Source organism: Arvicola amphibius, chromosome 6, assembly GCF_903992535.2.
Source record: "Arvicola amphibius chromosome 6, mArvAmp1.2, whole genome shotgun sequence".
Classification (NCBI taxonomy): domain Eukaryota; kingdom Metazoa; phylum Chordata; class Mammalia; order Rodentia; family Cricetidae; genus Arvicola; species Arvicola amphibius.
In genome coordinates, this window is record NC_052052.2 from 154,316,946 (window position 1) to 154,337,065 (window position 20,120).

General features: G+C 41.8%; 1 protein-coding gene across 2 annotated transcripts in view; it reads right to left on the bottom strand.

Moving 5' to 3' along the window:
* Positions 1-3,206: 3,206 nt before the first annotated feature.
* Ubqln1 (ubiquilin 1) overlaps positions 3,207-20,120 on the bottom strand; it is a 37,434-nt gene continuing 20,520 nt past the window's right edge. The window contains exons 4-11 of one of the 2 annotated variants that reach the window (XM_038334667.2): positions 18,548-18,810; positions 16,363-16,521; positions 15,987-16,221; positions 10,382-10,524; positions 7,939-8,022; positions 6,689-6,804; positions 6,312-6,480; positions 3,207-5,062 (exon numbers count right to left, since the gene is read on the bottom strand). In XM_038334667.2, the coding sequence (XP_038190595.1) occupies positions 4,910-5,062; positions 6,312-6,480; positions 6,689-6,804; positions 7,939-8,022; positions 10,382-10,524; positions 15,987-16,221; positions 16,363-16,521; positions 18,548-18,810 (1,322 nt within the window). In that variant the 3' untranslated portion in view covers positions 3,207-4,909. The remainder of the gene's footprint in view (positions 5,063-6,311; positions 6,481-6,688; positions 6,805-7,938; positions 8,023-10,381; positions 10,525-15,986; positions 16,222-16,362; positions 16,522-18,547; positions 18,811-20,120) is intronic. The other variant, XM_038334668.2, reaches the window with a different exon arrangement.

Below are 20,120 nucleotides of genomic sequence, written 5' to 3' on the forward strand. Positions count from 1 at the left end.
GGCCTAGACTATCACAGGGCTGTACTCCTGGCTGAACCTCCTCGCACTGGCAGGCAGGATGTTTTGTGCACTGTCCTCCGACACAGCCTGGCTCCACTTCTGTCAGTGTAAGACAGACTTGCATTTTACTGCTATAGTTGAGGGACAGCGAGCAGAGAGCGTCTGACTGAGTGCAGGCTCCTCTAGGACACTGGTGCTCAGCCTGCGGGGCGAGCGAGACCTTTGGGAGTCAACCACTTTCACAGGTGGTTAGGGTTAGGGTTACTGCATATCAGACATTTACATTCAGATTCTTAACAGTGGCAAAATTACAGTTATGAAGTAGCACTGAAAATAACTGTATGGTTGAGGTCACCACAGCATGAGGAACTGTGTTAAAGGTTGCAGTATTAGGAAGGCTGAGAACCACTGCTCGAGGAAAAGACAATAAAGAGCAGCATATGACGTCACTTCCGTACCTACCCAGATAATGTCAGAGAAGGAAGAAGAAATATAAAACAAAGTGCTGTAATCCAGAGGAAAAGAATGCAGTAGTTGACGGGAAAGGCTAATTGATTATAAAAAGGTCAAGCAACCACTGAGGTAGCACAAACTGAGACCAGGCAGGACAGGGGCGGGAGAGCATGCAGAGAACCCAGGATGCGAGCGAGCTGCTAGAACAGCTTCCCACAGCATGTTCACCAGGCAAAGCATTAAAAATGGCCAAGCAGAGGGGTGCCTAACACCAGTAAAGGGATGTCTAACAAAATTAGAAAAGGCTGTTAAGCAACAGTCTTAGTACTGGGCTTACCAAATTTAATATCACTCTATAAAAGAATATACAATATGCAGTTATTTTTCCCTGTCTTATGACCACATTTTTAACCATGAAACTTTTGTCACTTGTGTTATACTTTGCTAATTGTTTTGCCTATTAACAGTCTCCCGCTAATCACTAGTCATTTCTGTCTTTTGTTTTCTGCTCTGTGGTATAAGGCTTTTGTTTAAAATGCCAAAAGACCAGAGAATAGGATAAGAAAAAGAGGGAGTATTTATGTTCCTCTATTGCAGAGGGTCAGCCTGCTGGACAAACTGGACAGGGGGGTCAGTGTAAACCCTTTCTTAGGGAGCACGGCGCTAGACTGACTACCGGATACGATCTGAAGAATCAGAAACAGTTTAAGGTCTCTGCTGAAAGTGAGCTAAAAGTCACAAAGAATAGAAAAACAAGGCATAAAGCTAAAAGTGTAGCATCCTGATGAAGTACCGAGAGAGTGGACCCATCAGTGTTCGGGAACACAGGCTGCTGGGCAGTATGCTGCTTGTGAAACAGCTAATGACGGATCACAGCTCCAAACTGAAAGGAACTCTGACTGCTCAAAGGCCGACTGAAGACACTTTAAAATAGAAATGGCACTAATGTTTTAAAGATGTGGGGCAAAGCAAAACAACATCTACGGCGGAGAGATTCGTGGAAAATGTGAATACTGAAGATGTTTCAGACAATAGCAATGAGCGAGGCTCCAGGTGGTCATTCCTTCCATTCAGCGCTGCGGTAAAAGATGGCTCTAACTGTGACGAAGACAATATGCACAATACTGCAAAACTGCCTCTAGACAGCACCAGCAACCCCCGATGGGCTGACTGAAGGGCGAGGCTGTGTGCATTCATACCAGAAGTCAAGTCAGTTTATCAAACAGAGACTTCTGGGACCAAAACACAAAAGGGGGAAAAAAAAAAAGTTGTTAATGAGGCAGAGGACTCTGGAAGAAACATTTGAAAACACCAGTCAGTCACATATTCCCACACATCTTCAGAAGACCTGCTTCCCAGTTCCTGGGCTGCCTTTGATGTTTCTCACCTGAATAACAATACAAGGAACTTTAAGAGTTTAATCAGAAGCAGTACTGCAGCTGAAAGCGGAAAGTTTGCTGTTGATCTGGGGATTCTGGCCTGGGGGGGGGGGGTCATATTTTCACTACTTATGTGTGACTGGGTCTAAGGAAGTGGCTGTTCATTGGTGGCAAATTATATATATTCAGCCAGTTATGGTGATGTCAAACAGCCAGATTGTCCACATAGGGGGGAAGAGATAGTGACACACTTGCTTTCTGGTGAGCCAGTGGATACAAACTTTGTTCTATCCACAAGGTGATTTAAAATACCGTGTATAAGGTGTGCATAAAACATGAATGGATTTTATATCTAGACTTGGGGCATACTCCTTAGATATCTCATTAGCACATCTACTCTAAACCCCAAACAACGGAAACTTTTGGCTCAGAGCATTTCAGACAGGTGATTTCAACATAATGTGACTTCGACTGGCTGTAGCGAATGCTCCCACACACGCACACATTACCTGTGGACTTCAGGAGCAGGGTAAGTTCTTAGCACCCTTATAACACAAAACGCAGACAGATGAACTGTGTTCTGGGATGTTTCTGCTATCTTGTCCCATCACCCTGTAACAACGTCAATCTATCCCCAGAGGCTGGTGATCACTGTGAGTTTAGGATAGCCAGGGATACATGGTAAGGCCCTGGATAATAATAATCCCTTTCATTACTATGGTTAAACCAAACTTGAAACCCAAGATTTGGGTATTTTTTCCTCTTTAGTTTTTTCACACACAGGATCTCACTATATATCCAGACTGGCCTCAAACTTTGGATCTCCCCCATTTACAGACATGCACAACCCCACCTGGCTTGAGATTAGAAACCCTGAACACAGACAGACCCAGCCTTCATCTGCCTGACTACTGGTAACTTTAAGTTTCACACCCCCCCTTACTCAAACTGTTCTACAGAACTTGGTGTAAGAACAACCTCTGCCTGCACCCAGTGCTTTCCTAGCACTTCTACCCTGCTCCTCTCACAGGGGTCAAACCTGCTCAGAGCTGAAAGCATCTAACCTGCTGGTTGGCTCACTGTCCAATACTGTACTTCCAGGAGAGGGTGGCCCATGCCTATTGTGGTAATACTCAGGAGTCTTATTCAGGAGGAGGACCAGGTTCATTCAGTCTGGGGACACATACATACTGGATTTCAGAACAGCCAGTCTACAGAGTAAGACCCTCCTGTACAAACTGCTGTTATGCCCCCCTAAGAAATAACCAACTTTTCATAAAATTCAGGATACATCACGCCAAATAGGCTTTTCATTAAGATGTGTTGAGAAAAAACAAAGACATCTTTCTACAAAAGAGGCAAGACAAACCAGTGTAAAAGCTGGAAATTTATTGTTATTTTGTGATTAATAAATCAAGCTGGTATGACACTGCCCCTCGTGTGGCCATTCACCAGTACAGAAGTCTTTAAACCAGACAGACCGAGGCATAAGGCAGAGAGCAGAGACACGACACTATCCTTGCCAGCCTCCCCCAGTCCCGCCTCCACCCTGCCCCCCTGTACATGCTTTCTGCTTGGGGAAAGTGTCAGAACAGTGCGCAGTCTGGGGCAACCTGGTCTCTCAACCTTTTAATAGCAAGCAACTTATACAAGTTATGAAATTCATCTTCTCTTTCCCTTGATTTTATTCATCTGAACTCATCTGAGATTATTTGAACATTATAATTTTGGATAACTGTACAAGAGAATACAATGACCTAAGAGAATACTGAACCAGAGCCAGCCGCATATATCACTGACCCTAAAGCTGTATTTTAATTGGTCCCAAAGGAATGTATCACCTCAACAGTGTGAGAGCTAGGCAAACAGAACTTCTTTGGGGAGGAAGAAAGAGGCTATAGGATAGCCAAACTTACTCAAAACTGTTAAAACGGCTCTTTGTTTTCCACCAGACTGACACTACTATATGCATAGAATCTTCACAGAATCTTGGTTGCCAGTATTACTTAGTTCAGACTGGCCCAATCCAGAACAGATTCTGTCTCGCCCCTCCCCCACCCCCTTCTCTGAGGCCCTGAACAGCACGACATTCAACTATTTCATAATAGAACTAGGCAAACACTTCAGAAACAAGTGGCTCACTAATCATTTTAAATCCAGGTACTGCCTATGAATGAGAAAGCTGAAAAACCCAAAAGATAGCTCTACTTCTATATGGCAATTAAAACGGAAACATCAGCACTTTCAGTGAAAGCAGCATTTCAATCAAACACAATGCTGCTTAGACGCCCACGGGAAGAAGCCCGGCAAATGCACTGGAGTACGTTACAGTGCTCCTTCAGTCTGCACAAAATAAAGGTAATTTACAGCCATTATGTAAATGTTGAAATATTGTTACATTATATTGTCTGTACAATTAAATGTCCCTAAAGTGATAACCAGAATCAGTTTTCTTTATTGTCCACACACCTGACTAAATGGCACTTCTGCTGAGAGATGTTTATCAAAGATGCTGTAAGAGTCTACACAATTGAGAACCCTTATTTTACGTTTCTGGTTACAGGGATTTTGCTTAGACGACCTAAAAATGTGCACTAGTTTGTACTGCACACACATAAGCAAACTGTCAGTAGTATAAACCTTACAGCGTTGTTAGCAAAAGTACATGCCAAAGTCACAATTAGCAATACTGTACCACAAATCATAGAGCGCAATGATCTGCTTTGTAATGCCTTTATTCTACATAAATTACTACCATGGGGTTATGTTTAAAAAGCAAGTTAGTTGGACAGATGCAGGACAAAAATTTGTTCACCCAATTAGAAAAGGTGATATTTTTAAAAATTACAATGAATGCCAAGTGTTTGATGCATGCAGCAGCCTTAACTGAAAACATTGATTCCCACTGTTCCAAAGATACAGACACCCGCATATCCTACCGCATTCCACCTCAGATGCGTCCTATTGGTTTCCTTTATAACAGCACAGAATTCCAATGAAATAAAGCAGGTTATTTTAAAGATTTAAGAGCCGTTATCAAAAATAAATTACATTTTTTTCAGGATACAGAAATGCTGCTATGATGGCTGGGAGCCCAGTAACCTTTCAATGGCTGCATTGATATCGCCCCCTGTTGCTATCAGTGCTTGCAAGTTTGCTTCACGGTTCAAAAATCCCATGGCACTGAGCTGTTCCAGTTGTTGCTGGAATCTGACTTCTGGACTCTGCAGCTGTTGAGGAGAGCAGAGAAGCACATTCTAAGGAGAGGCAGGCTATGCTAACCCGAGCCACTGCTCTTTAAACTGTTACCTGTGCCCTGAGATACATACACCATATCTGGTTATTAAAGAGAATGAACTTACTTAACTAAAATATACAAGACCATCTACAATTATTTTATAAAGAAAGTGGACATTTCCAAGTGTTAGTCTATAATTTATCCTTACATATATATGCATATTTACTTCAAATGAGCAAAATATGATTTAAATAATTTAGCTATAATTTTAAATATCCATCATATTTAAAAGTTGTTTAGCGTTTTATTTTAGAATAGTGTATTCCTAAACAATCATGACAAATAGACTATATAATTCTGCCTTTAAAAAAATAACTTGGAGACTGGAGGTGAGTGCTTGGGGCCTTGGATTTGATTCCCTAGGCCCTCTTTCTCCCTATCTCCCACAAAGAGTAAAACTGGCTTAATAAATCCTCTGGCTTAATAAATCCCACCACTGTAGAGGCTTGTGAACAAGCAAGAATTCTTCTTAAAGCCCATGCCCAGACAGCTGATGCTTTCTCTGTATTGACACTGAACGTGCTTCAATTATAATATACCACTAACTAGCCTGGTTGTAATCATGTGCATGCCCGATGCTCACACAAGTTAGAAGAGCCCTGAGACTGAAGTTGCAGATGGCTGTGACCTACCATGTGGGTGCTGGGGATTGGATCTGGGTCCTCTAGAAGAACAGCCAGTGCTCTTAACCACTGAGCAAGTCATTTCTCCAGGCCCCCTTACTAGTAAATTCTTAGTGAAGACAATATATGTTCATAGATGTAAGACTAAGGAGTCTACACACATTAAGTTACTTACTACAGGAAGTGCTGGGGTAGGGGACAGGCTAGAATAGGAAGCCTAGATACAGTTGTTCTGAAATACCGACACTATTTTTAGGTTTTCTATGATAAATCCTTATAAAACCTATTTCAAATGACTTTGAAGAAAGTACTTCAAAACTTACATTTTATAAGTCTATTTCTAAATACTATGGCATTAGATTGAAGCATTCTTTTCTTTGGTGTCTGATATAGCAGCAAAAGTAACAATATCTGTAAATGCATGTCTTTAGATGTAATATCCTTAAATAGTACTTCTCATTATCTGAACACTAAATGGCTGCTGCTTTCTTTTTGCCTTTTTTGAAAATTCTATACTTAGGTTAGGAATGCAGAATCTGTAAAGAAAAGCATTGTCACCTGAGGATTCACCCCAGCAAGAGCTTGCAGCATTTGCTGGATAAACTGCTGGTGGCCTGGCTCGGTAGCGCCCCCTGTGGGGCTCGTGTTTTCATTAGGTGCAGAGCTAGGTGCGTTGTTTCCTGATGAGCCTCCAGAATTGCCTGCTGCCCCCAAGCTAGGAGCAAACCTAGGGACAGCACACACAAAGGGGGTGGAGTCAGTTACATCTGAACATGATACAGGATAAGTTATTTTCTTAAAAGTAAGCAGATATATAACTTTGAAAACTGACTAAGAAATAACTCAACAGCCAAAATAAAATGCCAAATGATATTAATTCTATAATTCTCACACAAATGAACCATCATGTGCTTTCAAATCTCTCCCAAGCCTACCCTGGGATGAGGCCGGGGGCTTCTGTTGCCAATGTCTGCAAGCCCTGCTGGATCTGCAACAACGCCTGCATGGCTCTAGGGTTTGACATCGCTGACAGTGTGTCAGGGTTCTGCATCTAAGGAAGAAGGAAAAGCAGTGGTTACCAAAGCATTAAAAGCAAGGTAGGTACATTTTTCCAACTTGGCTATATTTTTGAAGAAAACCTAAAACCTTACTCCCAGATAGCAGTACTCCATATTTCTTTCCCCAAAACACACAAACTCTCCTCTTTTGACAGCAAATTCCACACATAGGTCATTACTTGACTCAGTTGCAAGCCTACCATAAAGGACGTTTTCAGAATGAAGACATTTAAGAGCAATCCCAGAAGTCACATTTCCCCCTTTTCCAACAGAAAAGAGAAAAAAAAAAAAAAAAAAAAAAAAAAAAAAAAAAAAAAAAAAAAAAAAAAAAAAACCAACTATTTCTTAGCAACTCCAAATGTACAATGTATTGGATGGCGGCAATATGGTGGAAGCTGTGTGCATCTTCGACCACGCGCTGTCTGCTGGCAATCTAACAATGCTGCCAGTCTGCCACCTCAGACAATTGCTCCAAAGTTGATCCAACAGTGTCCTGTGTGTAACTTCCTCACTTTCAGAGACCCACGCCTGATTGACGAGAGGGCACTGAGCCACTGCAGCAGACCAAGGACAACACTGACCGTGGAGAACGACTGGCTGGACTAACCACCATTTCAGCCAGATAGCAACCCTGACAACTACCAGCTTCAAAAGCACCAACACCACTTTTATATCTTGAAATAATACTGTGACAATCTTGGGCACTACCTTTTTTTTAAATCTCCTTGCTGTGACAACACTGACATTTTAGCCTTCCTATTTCTGAGGTCTACTCCTTGGAGAACAAGCATTCTACTAATTCAGAAGAGACTGAGACACTACAACAAAACCCAACCTGTGACGTCAGAGAGGGCAGCTCACTCAGAACTAGTCCAAACTCTAGTGGATGTACCACACGGAGGCACTTCAAGGGTAGGAAAGGGGAGGAAATGGCCCATATTAAGGAAGCAATCTGCATCCTAAAACCTCACGGTCTAAGCACAGTCGAGAGCGACACAGGCTCAGTGTCTGCATGTGTGCAGCACCACAGGCCTCTGCACTGCGCCATCAGCAGGAAGGAGGACACGTTCATCATCAAACCTCTCAAGCAGATCATTACAAAGACAGCAGCGTCTTTTCTTACTCACTTGTTGGAGGAAAGTTGGGAGCTGTTGTCTCATTTGTTCTTGAAGCTGAGGATTTCCAGCAAATAGGGGATTATTCAGCATCATCTATGGGGCAAGTGTTCAAACAATTTTAACTGGAAATATCTGAAACAAGTAATGTACCTGGTTTAATATTCTACCTTCCTCCAAATGCCTAAATTGGCACTGAAAAGGGAGGAAGGGAGAACATAAATAAAAAAGGAGCAAGAAGTTCTATCCATAAGGAGCTGGGGGTGGGGTGGAGAGAAAGGAGGAAGGCAGGTAGGAAGGAAGGAAGGCAGCTTCTCTTTCACCAACAATGGTGGATGGTGGATGATGGATGTCATGTTGGGCCCTAAAAAATAAAAGCAATTGTTTTGTAGCCTTTTCCTTGAACAAAGGTAAACTTCTGCCTTTGGGGGAAAATCTGGGAGTGCTGGGTTCTCAGGAAGACAATGTTTTGGCTACACTACAGAATAAAAGAACATTAATATGTAAAAACTTAAATATGGCTTGCTCAGAAACCTCAACACACAAACAGCAAGCACAGAGAAATCAGATCTGGAGCCACTACTAACAGTTGATATTAGGTCCTGAATAACCATGAAACAGCAACCAACTGCCAGAGAAATGGAGCTGCTAGATGAAAACCAGCCCACACTAGCACCATCAGTCCTCTGGGAAGTGTTAAACACCTAAGACCCAAGGATGTAAATGAGAACACCGAGACTAATGTCTGAATTCCACCTCACTAGCAGCACAGGTAGAAAAGTGGGGTTCATCCGAACCGTCAAAGTATGACCAATTGACATGACGTGACTGCCTGAAGGTAAGATCATCACACAGTCGGCAAACCAGAGACTGCTAAGTTCAAAGGAGACAGATTGTGTATCACTTTCCAATGATTGTCTGATAGCCTGTTTACCTGTCCAAAGTCTAGGGAGAAAATGAACTTTGCCCTCAATTAGGTATAACCATCCTGAAGAACAACTGTATGAAAAATCATATATATATAAATAAAAGTGTTCTCTCCTCCCTCCTTCAAAGTGGGTTATTTAATTTCAACATCATCCAAGCAGAAAACAGTTACTGTTTTATGGACAGAGTTTCAGAGTGAGCAGCACACGGAGCGGGAGTTGCTCCTCTTTATTCTTCCACACAAACACTGCTTTACTGGGGCTATTATCCAGTTATCATATTCCCCTTTCATATAAATTATTCAACTAGTCTAGAAAAAGCTTGTGACAAAAAAATCATCCTTATTTATTACTTCAACTAACTTACCTGAACCTTCATACATACAACAATTAAGTTTTTACATTTAAAATATTTAAATATTTAAGTTTTCAAAGAGACCAACTATAAACTTTAACGCGTCTGATGCCAGAGCGCAACTGTCAAGGTTTTAGAGCAGTCGCTAAGTTAGAAAACAGTGTGTAAAGCCGGCCAAGTCCTTATAAACAAACTTACTGGAATGTGCTTACTTAAGATGAATTTTAAGGATAAGATACACACTCCATGTTATAACTAAACACATACTTGAAAACACAGGAAAAGGGTCACTTCACCACACATTTCCACTCTTAGCTACCTAAGTGACAAAAGTGGCTGAGGATATATTAGCATCAAAAACATTTAATTAAATAAGTCACAGACCAGCTTTGCATAAAAATAAACCCATATATTTTTTAAATATTTATTTATTTATTATGTATACAATATTCTGTCTGGTGTGTATGCCTGAAGGCCAGAAGAGGGCCACCAGATCTCATGGCAGATGGTTGTGAGCCACCATGGTGGGTTTGCTGGGAATTGAACTCAGGACCTTTGGAAGAGCAGGCAATGCTCTTAACCACTGAGCCATCTCTCCAGCCCCTAAACCCATATTTTAAGACAAAAGTTATCTAAAAGCATTATTCTTTAATTATTTGTTGATATGTAAGTCATCATTAAGGATCCTACCTCAAGGATACCTGCTATATATCCTTGTGCCAATGTGGTTTCAGAATTTTGAAAATAAAAACCATTTCATCTAGCATAGAGACGTTAACGAGAGGACTGTAAAGGAAAGCATCCTAAATTCTAACACAGCAGTAAACCTCTGTGGACGACCAGACTACTTCACGCCTCCACAGCTGCTTAGGTCCAGAGGTCGGTGCTGCTCTAGGTGGTACAGGACACATCACGAGAGGTGACACGCAGACAGACAGGACAGGAGGAGAAAATTCTCTAAAAGCTTCAGTGCTTTTTTTTCCCCTAAGCACATCTCATCAACAAATAGCAGAAGTGAGGTTGTTCCAAGTATATATGAAACAAAAGTTCCCAAAGCTGGTGATGCAGGTCTCCATCTCTAGTGGTGCTGGGAGAGCAACAAAAACAAACGTGCCAAGTGCAGACTACTCAGTTCCCAGGACTCTAAACACAATTACAATACAACAACGCTCACCTGTGCAGCAAGGTCAGGGTTCTGGCTTAGTGACTGCATCATGCTTCTCATGTATGGGGCAGACAGCATGTTCTGCATAAGCTGTGGGTTTTCAGTTATTTGCTGCAACAAGCTTTGCATTCCTGGTGTGTTGAACATACTAGCTAAAATTTTATTTAAAAACAAACAAAAACCGGATTAAGACATATTAATATTTTAAAACAGTATATATTGTACTTAAAATTTAGCTACTTAAAGAGGTATATGGCCATTTCCTTAGCAACAGGTTCACTTTATACAATTTGGTTGCCCATGGTCAACCACAGCCACAAAATATGAAATGATAACGTTTACAAGTAACAGTTAAGTTTTCAGAAGCATGAGAAGAATGCAGTTCCCCTACTTCCATCCCGTCCTCCAGTAGACCATGCCTAGCAAGGGGCTGTAAGCTGATAGTCACGTTGTCTTTCAGATCCACCCTTATTTTACTTGACGACTCCCAGGCCCAAGGATTCCTGGCAGGGTCACTTTGGAGGCACCAGAGTGAAGATATAGTGAAGGAAAGAAATGGCCGGCACAATGCTAAATGAACTATTTAGTTCTTCACTTCCACTCTGTTTTTTGAACTACTGTCCCTTTACCTGGCTTAAAACATTTTACTGTTTCCCCTATCTTCCTAATCTGCCTAGTCTTGTGTTTGTGAATGCACCTGTATTAAATACAAGTTTCATGTTTGGCTTTTCAGTTATCATTCTGCAGGAACACTAGTTACCTTACCCTGACTCTACTGCTGGGGGCTATGACACTAGAAAGGCAGAGGACACCTAACGGACTGTGTCACAGCTGCTTCTTATGGCTTGCAATGTGCGACAAGAAACCTCTCTAGCATCCCACTTTTCTAATTACAAATGAGAATTATCATACCAGAAGTAAAATAATCTGTTTAATATCATGGGGTTTAAGGCACAGTAGAGTATAGATTACTTTACCAAGTGAAATAGCTGTTCCATATCAAAGAATACAACATACATAGACATTATCAGACAAACACTCACAATATTCCAGTCAGCACGAGAACACTGAGGCCGAGGAAGACTGAAAGTTCTAACCTGGTCTGTGATACATAATGAGACCCAGTCCCAACAAAAATCCAACAGGCAGAGGCTGGAGAGATGGCTCAAGAGGTTTAAGAGCATGGCTGTTTCTTCCGGAGGTCCTGAGTTCAATTCCCAGCAACCACATGGTGGCTCACACTCTCTGTACTGAGATCTGGTGCCCTCCTCTGGTGTGCAGGCATACATCGAGGCAGAATGTTGGTATACATAAGAAATAAATCTTAAAAAAAATTAAAAAAAAAAAATCCAACAGCAGGACTGAGAAGATGGCTCAGCAGTTAGGAATTGGACCCTATTACAGAGGACTCCAGGGCTTCAAGTCCCAGAACCCATATGACAGCTCACAACCATCCATAATTTCAGTGCTAGATGCAAAGCCCTCTCTGGCCCTCAGACATTGCATGCACACGCAGGCAAAACACCCATACACATAACAACCTAACCTCAAATCAGCATCCGTATTCACAGAATAGAGACCAGAAAAATACAAAGTGAACATGAAGTACCTCAGCAGAACTGACAGTTCTTCAAATATGCTGTAACCAGTTACATTTTCAGGGGCATGTCAGGAAAGGACAGTCATGTACCAGCAGGCAACTAATTCACAGTTTAATTATATCTAAATTATACAGGCATAGTGTTCGGAGAAAGTAAACACAACCTTTTGGGGAAAACATCTGTTTTCCCCAGAATTAAGAACAGTACAGTAGACCCAACACCAATATTAAGTTAACATACAGTGGTAATGAGTTCTGAGTAATATTTCTTGGTTCTAAAGTGTCAAGATCATTACTTTATAGTGCCCTGTCTTAGGTTTGATTCCTGCTGCTGAACAGCAGACATCAATAATGACCATCACTCACTCCTACAAACCTTGTCAGCCCAGGTCTATCTACCTTGTCAGAAACAGCTCAGTATCCTCATGTGCCAAAGCATGGTATCTTGGCAGAAGTACAGCAATATTTTATTAGCTCATAGATGAGATTCATCTTTTTCTAAATGACAAAGTCAGTGTCATGAAACCCTCAATAATTTTAGAAATCAGCTTTCTCCAGAAACTGCAGTTTCTCTATGGACTCAGCGTGCTAACTCAACTCACTCTCACTGTAACGAACTAATCTGTTGTTTTGAGACAGGGTTTCTCTGTGTATGTATCCCTGACTGTCCTAAACTAGCTCTGGAGGACAGGCTGGCCTCCAACAAAAAAAACTCAAATCATTTGGTAGGTCCACCCAAAAATAAGTCAAGTAGACAGTCGAAAAAGTTCATCATCCTCTGGCATCAGGGAAATGCAAATGGAAACTGCGTTGGGAGCCCATCCCCCTCTAGCTAGAATGCTTAAAAACACTGGCGAGGAAGGGTAGGGAGGAGAAGAGGAGACCTCAGCCATTGCACATGGGATAAACTTGTGCAGCCACTGTGGAAATCAGAGTGGAGGATCCTAAAAAACTGAAAACAGGACCACCACATGACCCAGCTAAACATTTTTTTTTGGTATAGATCTGAAGGACTCTTAAGAAACATACTGTGTTTCTTAAGCCTAAATGTCTACCAACAGACAAGGAGACACAGAATATGCTAAATATATATGCAATGCAAGTTTATGCAACTGTAAAGAAAACTACAACCTTCAGGAGTGTGTATGGAGCCACTAGACACCCTAGCTAAGTGAAATGAGGCGGACACAAATATGTTTTCTCTCACACAGAGAACTGGACATATGGCTGTCTAAACCATGGGACTAGAAAGGAGATCCTAACAGAGGTGGGAAGTAGTGAATACATGCAATAAAAAAGGCAGAAGTTGGGATTAACTGGGAAGATGGACATGGGGAGGACAGAAGGGAACAGTAACAACTCGTATAATAACTCATATGCACAAAGCTGTCACTGTGGGTCCCAATGCTTTTTATTTACTTTTATTTTATTTGCATTTTGCCTGCAAATATGTTTGTGTGAGAATGTCAGATCTTGGAGTTAGAGGCAATTATTAGCTGCCATGTGGGTGCTAGGAATATGAACCCAGGTCCTCTGAAAGATCAGTCAGTGTTCTTAACCATGGAGCCATCTCTCCAGTACTTTTTCTGGTTTTTCGAGACAAGGATTTCTCGTGTAGCCTTGGCTGTCTGGAACTCACTCTGTAGACTGGGCTGGCCTGGAACTAATAGAGATCCGCCTGCCTCTGCCTCCCAATTGCTGGATTAAAGGTGTGTACCACCATGCCTGGCAACCCAGGGTTTTTCTTTAAATAACCCCCAACCCATAGCTCATACCTCGCCATGAAAAGATTCTGGTTCATGAGGTCTGACAGTAAGATCCAGAAACGTGGCTTTTTTTTTTTGGGGGGGGGGGGGGGTCACTGTTACCTAGCCTGATCTGTACTCCCACTTCAAGCAGTCTCCCAAGTATTGCCCTGAGCCTGGCTGCAAAACCCTGCTAGTTAATCCATCTGGCAGTGTGCTCTTACTTTCAGTGCGTTGAACCTGGCCTTTGGACAGATAATTGAGAATCCATAGGTACAGATCACAAGACCAACTAAAAAAATTTCTCTTGACACTATCTCATTAGGATGTGTGATACAAAACTGCTTTAGATAATTTTCAGTAACACTCCTACTGACAATGAACAATTAACCTATTCTATGTTTAAAGTTTCCTTAAGAAAAAAAACCCAAAATCTTTGACTTAACAATGGGAATGACCCAGGAAGGAAGCATCTACTTAAAAGATTCACAAATGTCAGGCACACACACCCAACATTCAGGAGGCAAAGACAGGCGGATCTCTATGAGATTGAAGACAGCCAGGATTGTTACACAGAGAAAAACAAAAAAAGACTCACAAACAAAACAGAGACCTGAACACCTCAATCCCCAGATTCCCGGCCTTCACAAAACATGACTGGCCTGAAAACCAGACACACACACCAACCGTACTGAAAATTCGGTTCAAAAAGCACAGAGCAAAAGGATCCCACCAAGAGCAATTACCTAAGGGTATAAAAGTAAAGACCAATCTTTTCAGAGTAATATGGACATAACCTTACTATGTCAACACTGGAGCCTTGGTTCACACACATCATCCACACACTCATTTCTCAGCAGACATCCCAGTGTTCAAAAGTCCATTCCAGTTTCTGCTAAGAACCTACACATAGCGCTTTCACCTTATCTGGGAATCTCAACTTTGTTTTCCAAGTTCCATGGCTAATTCTTATAGCTCTACATCTCTACAAAGAATAGAAAAACTAGGTTAAAAAAAAAAAAAAAAGGACCATGTGGTAATGAAGTCATATACCTCTAAAAAAAATACTTTCCAGCAAAAACAAATCAGAGACACACACAGTACAAATGGATTTCAAACTGAGTGCAAACTGACACAAAAGAACCACACATCATGTGGCAGTCTATTTCTATGAACTCCTAGAGCTGAAGATTGCCTGCTGACAGCCTCAGAGGAAGGATGGATGAAGCAAGAGATGGAAATGTTTGGAGTTTAGCGCGGCAAACAACTGAGGGGTTAGACATCTACATCTGCATTTTTCATGCTATAATCTTATATCTAACAATAACGTAATAATGATGAGCAATTTGTTTTAACTTCTTCATCAGTAAGTGGATATTGGCTTTTATTTTCCTATTTTGTTATTCCACTCAGCCATCATTTCATGTCCTGGGTTACTCAAATGACTTCAGAATCAAGTTCCTCTCATTAATCCTCCCACTACATTAGTACTTTCATTCATACACCTAACTGACACAAGACAATTCAAAAGAGGAACTGAGTATGGCTCACGGTTTTGAAGACACCAGTCCACAAGAGTGTGGAAACTGTGGCAAAAGCATGACACAGTGCACACTCATGGGCAAGTCCAAGAAGCAGGGAGGGGATCCTAGGACCACTTCTAGTAATCTACCCTCATTCTCCTAAGTCTCTAAATACCTTCCCAAATAGTTGTCAGCAGTTGAGGCTTTAACACATGGATCTGTGAGGGGGCATTTCATTCCAAACTATAATACCCAATATATGTTCTTTAAATAGTAGCCAGGATAATTTCATTATCAACCTAAAATCTTAGTCCTCTATTTAAAATTTTCCCAGGAACAAGATCTGGAGATCTCCTGGGTGACCACACATATTAATCATTTCACAATAAACACACAGGTCAGAACATTTTGTAGGGGCTAGAGACAGAGCAGCGATTAAGAGAGGAAGCTCACTGCTCCTGTAGAGAACCTAGGTTTAAGTTCCAGCACCCACACGATGGCTTGCAACCATCTGTAACTCCAGCTCTAGAGGACCCAACACCCTTTTCTGATGTCCATGGGCTCCTGTACACACTCTACACAGATAATTATTTAAGACAAATGTTATACCCCACAGATATCTACAATGTAAAAATTCTATCCCTCAAATAATCCCAAAGCTTGCAACCCAGAGTCCCCACAAAGGGATGCACATGAAGGTAGATAGTACCACCAATAGTTACATTATCAATGTAAGGCATACATACCTCCTGCTCCAGGTACCACACCTGGCCCTGAGGTGCTCTGCCCAGTAGGGGTACTGGTGGCACCCCCACCAGAGCCACTCACAGCACTAGTGGTGCTACCAGAGGCTGGTGAACTCTGGGAAGTCTGTGGAGCCCATGGGTTGGGTAGAGGATCCCTATTTTCGGTTCGAGAAGGCTGACTCCCTTCACCTGAGGAATTACTGCTCACTAAGGAAGCAAATGGATTACCACCAAACTGAAAGAAAAGAAAGAACAGTAACAACCATGGAGCTATTTTTCAACAAAGCATTCTCTAGAAAGTAGCACCCTCAATCACAGACTATTTGTGCTAGACAGGAACAACTCTTAGGCCTGAGCCTTGGAAGAAATGGATTACCTGCTCTTGCGCGGCATTCAGCATGGGCTCCTGAATATCTGTATACATGCGTCGTAAAGCATTGTAGCCCCCAGGAATACTTTCTAGGTTGCTCAAGGCTCGGTCCTGGTTTCTCATCATTTCCTGCATCATTGCTGGATTTCTGGCAAGTTCCAACGTCTAAGAAAGAAATCTCTATTTTAAAAAAGGCACTGAAATAGCAAGGAATTCCTTCAGTATTTAAAACTAGCTAGAGTTTAAAGAAGCCACTGACTCTGACTAGCTCAAGCCCCAGTAGTCAGCATCATAGCACTGTTAGGAAAGCGACTGCCACACGCAGCTGCCCTTGCTTCCCTCATCTCTTTTCTGCCTGCTAGAAAGCCCAAATCATTTGCTCAGTTCATGGAAACCTAATTCTGTTTTACAGGATGAGATGCCATCCAATTCTGGAATCATAAAATTCAATTAAGAGTTTTAAACCAAATTTGTTATATATATATATTTGGTTTTTCGAGACAGGGTTTCCCTGTAGTTTTTAGAGCCTGTCCTGGAACTAGCTCTTGTAGACCAGGCTGGCCTCGAACTCAGAGATCCACCTGCCTCTGCCTCCCGAGTGCTGGGATTAAAGCGTCCGGCTATAATATTTAAATTAGGAAAGTACTTCTTAAACTTCCTGCTGGATTTCATCTCTAAAAACAATATACATGGTGGGTGGTGGCAGTGCACACCTTTAATCCCAGCACTCGGGAGCTAGAGGCAGGCGGATCTCTGTGAATTCGAGGTCAGCCTGGCCTATGAAGTGAGTTCCAGAACAGCCAAGGCTGTTACACAGAGAAACCCTGTCTCAAAAAACAACAACAAAACCAATATACATTCATGGGCTATTACAAAGCAGTTTGAGTGAATGGTGCATTTACAAAACTAGCCTCCCCACCCCCTGGACAGGTTTTCTCTGTGTTGCTTTGGAGACTGTCCTGGAACTAGCTCTTATAGACCAAAGGGCGGGCCTCAAACTCATGGAGATCTGCCTGTCTAAACTGTCAACATGCCCCTCCCCCATTTTTTGAGACAGGGTTTCTCTATGTAGTCCATGTTGGCCTCAAACTCACAAGAGAGCCTCTTGTCTTCGCCTCCCAAGAGTTGGGATTAAAGCTGTGCACCACCACGCCCAATCTGAAGATTTTCTTTCATAGAATACATTTTGATGGTGTCTCCCCCTCCCCCCAAAACTGTCTTCTTTTTGTGCTTGTTTTGTTTTTAATGTGTGAGGGAAGAGCAGGACATTGACATCATTTTTCCATCCTGTAATCTAAGACACTTCTCTTAGACCCCCAGCACCCCCAGAGGAGAAACAGGCACGGAAGGTTTGTCCTCTAATGAGTGGTTTTTAAAAGAATTCTCAAGCACGGCAGAAAATTCAGATTTCAAACAGACTAAATTAATATTAATATCCTTCTAGGGTCTTTGATGGAGTTGTGAAGACTAAATAGTCATAATTATAGTTTTCCTTAGTTATGAGAAAATATAAATTAGATATAAAACTTTAGACTCACAAAGATAGGATAGATGATATTTTCTTTAATTTTGCAAAATACAAACAGACTTAGTATTATAACTTATAATTTCTTGCTTGATACCGGTTGCTATATGTAATGTTACTGTATTAGAGTTAAAACTTTCCTTTTTATTAGACAGAAAAGGGGAGATGATGTGAGATGCCCCTCTGTATGCTATGAATATGTTTTATTACCATTGTTAATAAAGAGGGCTGATTTAGCCAATGGCCACAGGCAGAATAGCAGGAGGTGGGAAATCCAAGCAAAAATCAGAGAAAAGAAAAGCAGAGTCAAGGAGGATCCCACCAGGCGCCAGGGGAAGAAAGATGTGAGTTACAAGCCACAAGCCCAAGCTAATAGAGATACGTTAATTTAAGATGTAAGAGCTAGCTAGGAATATGCCCTGAGCCATTGGCCAAACAGTGTTTGTAATTAATGTAAGTTTCTGTGTGATTACTTGGGACTGGGCGGCCAAGAATGAAAGCACAATCTCCAGTTATAAATGCTGACTTTCCTTAAAACAATGGTTGGAATTCTCTTTAACTTTGTAATATATCAATCTCTAGAACCTCAGAAAGTAACATATAAACACACACACACACACAGATTTATTTTTTTTAGTTAAGGGAGAGAAATACTTCTCTACATACTTGTCTCATTATATCCGGATTATTAAGCATATGACTAATCTCTGGATTTCTCTGTATCAACTGCTGCATCTGTGGATTGGCCATAATCAACTGCCGCATCAGGTCAGGGTTTGAGAGCATGCTCTGGACGAAAGGATTTTCCATGATCTGGACCATCATTTCAGGGTTGGACAAAAGCTGGCGTTGCATTTGGCTCTGTAGTTCAGAGAAGTTGGTGGTATTTAAACCCAAGCTACTCAGACCTGCAAGTCCTCCAAGTCCACCTTAGAGGAAAAGAGGGGAAAACAAAATGAAAATCAGAAGCTTGTGCTAAAACATGAAGAATTATTAACTCATTATGTATAAGAAAACCTTTTAAAATAACTTCTCTCACTCATTTTTATGATATTGGGTTATACTTACTATTATACTATTCAGCTTTAATTCCTATGCTATGGCTTAGATATGAAGTGTTGCCCCAAAGCCTTGGTCCTCAGCTGGTGACACTGATGAAGGTGACTGTGGTGCTAATGAGTTCGTAGCGCAATGGACTGTGCGGTGCAGTACATTTGAAGGGACTTCCTGCTGCTACGGATAGAGGACTTCTATATCTGTGTTATAAAAACATACTTGTACTCCACATTGGAGAGAGCAATCTGCAGAACACTCGGTAACAACACACGCACACACTGCTAACAGTTTGTCCCGAGCTAACCTTACCCACTGCAGACCAGACACCCTAGTAATACAGCACCGACACCAAGCAGACACTAATTATTCTCAGAATTTCAGGAACTGTCTGAACCCAGGAGACACAGACACTCCCAGCCTCACGGCTGACCATCTGACCAGAGAGGCAAGCCTGAGCTCTGAAGTGATCAACCATCTCGTTTCTCTCCCACCCCATATCATCTGCTAGTGAAGATAGGCTGTGGCCTCCTCAGATTACCAGCTCTGAAATAAAGCACAGCTTGTAGACTCAATCTGCCTCTTTTCATTCACCTTTGCGGTGTCAGGCAGCAACTTGGGGCTGTGGCTACACTGCGAGGGAAGCAGTACTTACTCCTGCTGCACCCCTGCCACACCACAGGCCTTAATAGCAGCAAGCAGCAGCCCATGAGCTGAAACTATGTGCAGAATGTTTTTCCCTCAGCTAAAATGCTTCTTTCCGGTTGTTATCACAGTGGGCCCCTAGTCCCCCACCCCAAATAATCCTACAATCAAAGAATTAGCTGGATTTTCAACTTTGGTATTTAACAGAAGCTAAGTAGGCATATTTTTTAAACCTATCGATTTTCCCTTCTTTGATCCCTCACATGGGTTCCTAAAAGCTAAGCATTTTGAGTTGCCTTTTGTTATTATAGCAGCCCCTGTAATTGCTCCACTGATGGGGGATATCGCTGAAGAGACGCTCTAGATAGCCCCAGGATGATGAGCGGTCATCTGAAAAGTCTTTCAGCCCTACCAACCAGACACAGAAAGGAGAAGAAAAGGCATATGGGAGATTCCTCTCTATGTAAACCTTAACAAGTTTCTACTTATGGGTTATTAGTATTGTGCATTTGTTGTAGCAGCAATCTATGCCATGTTCTAA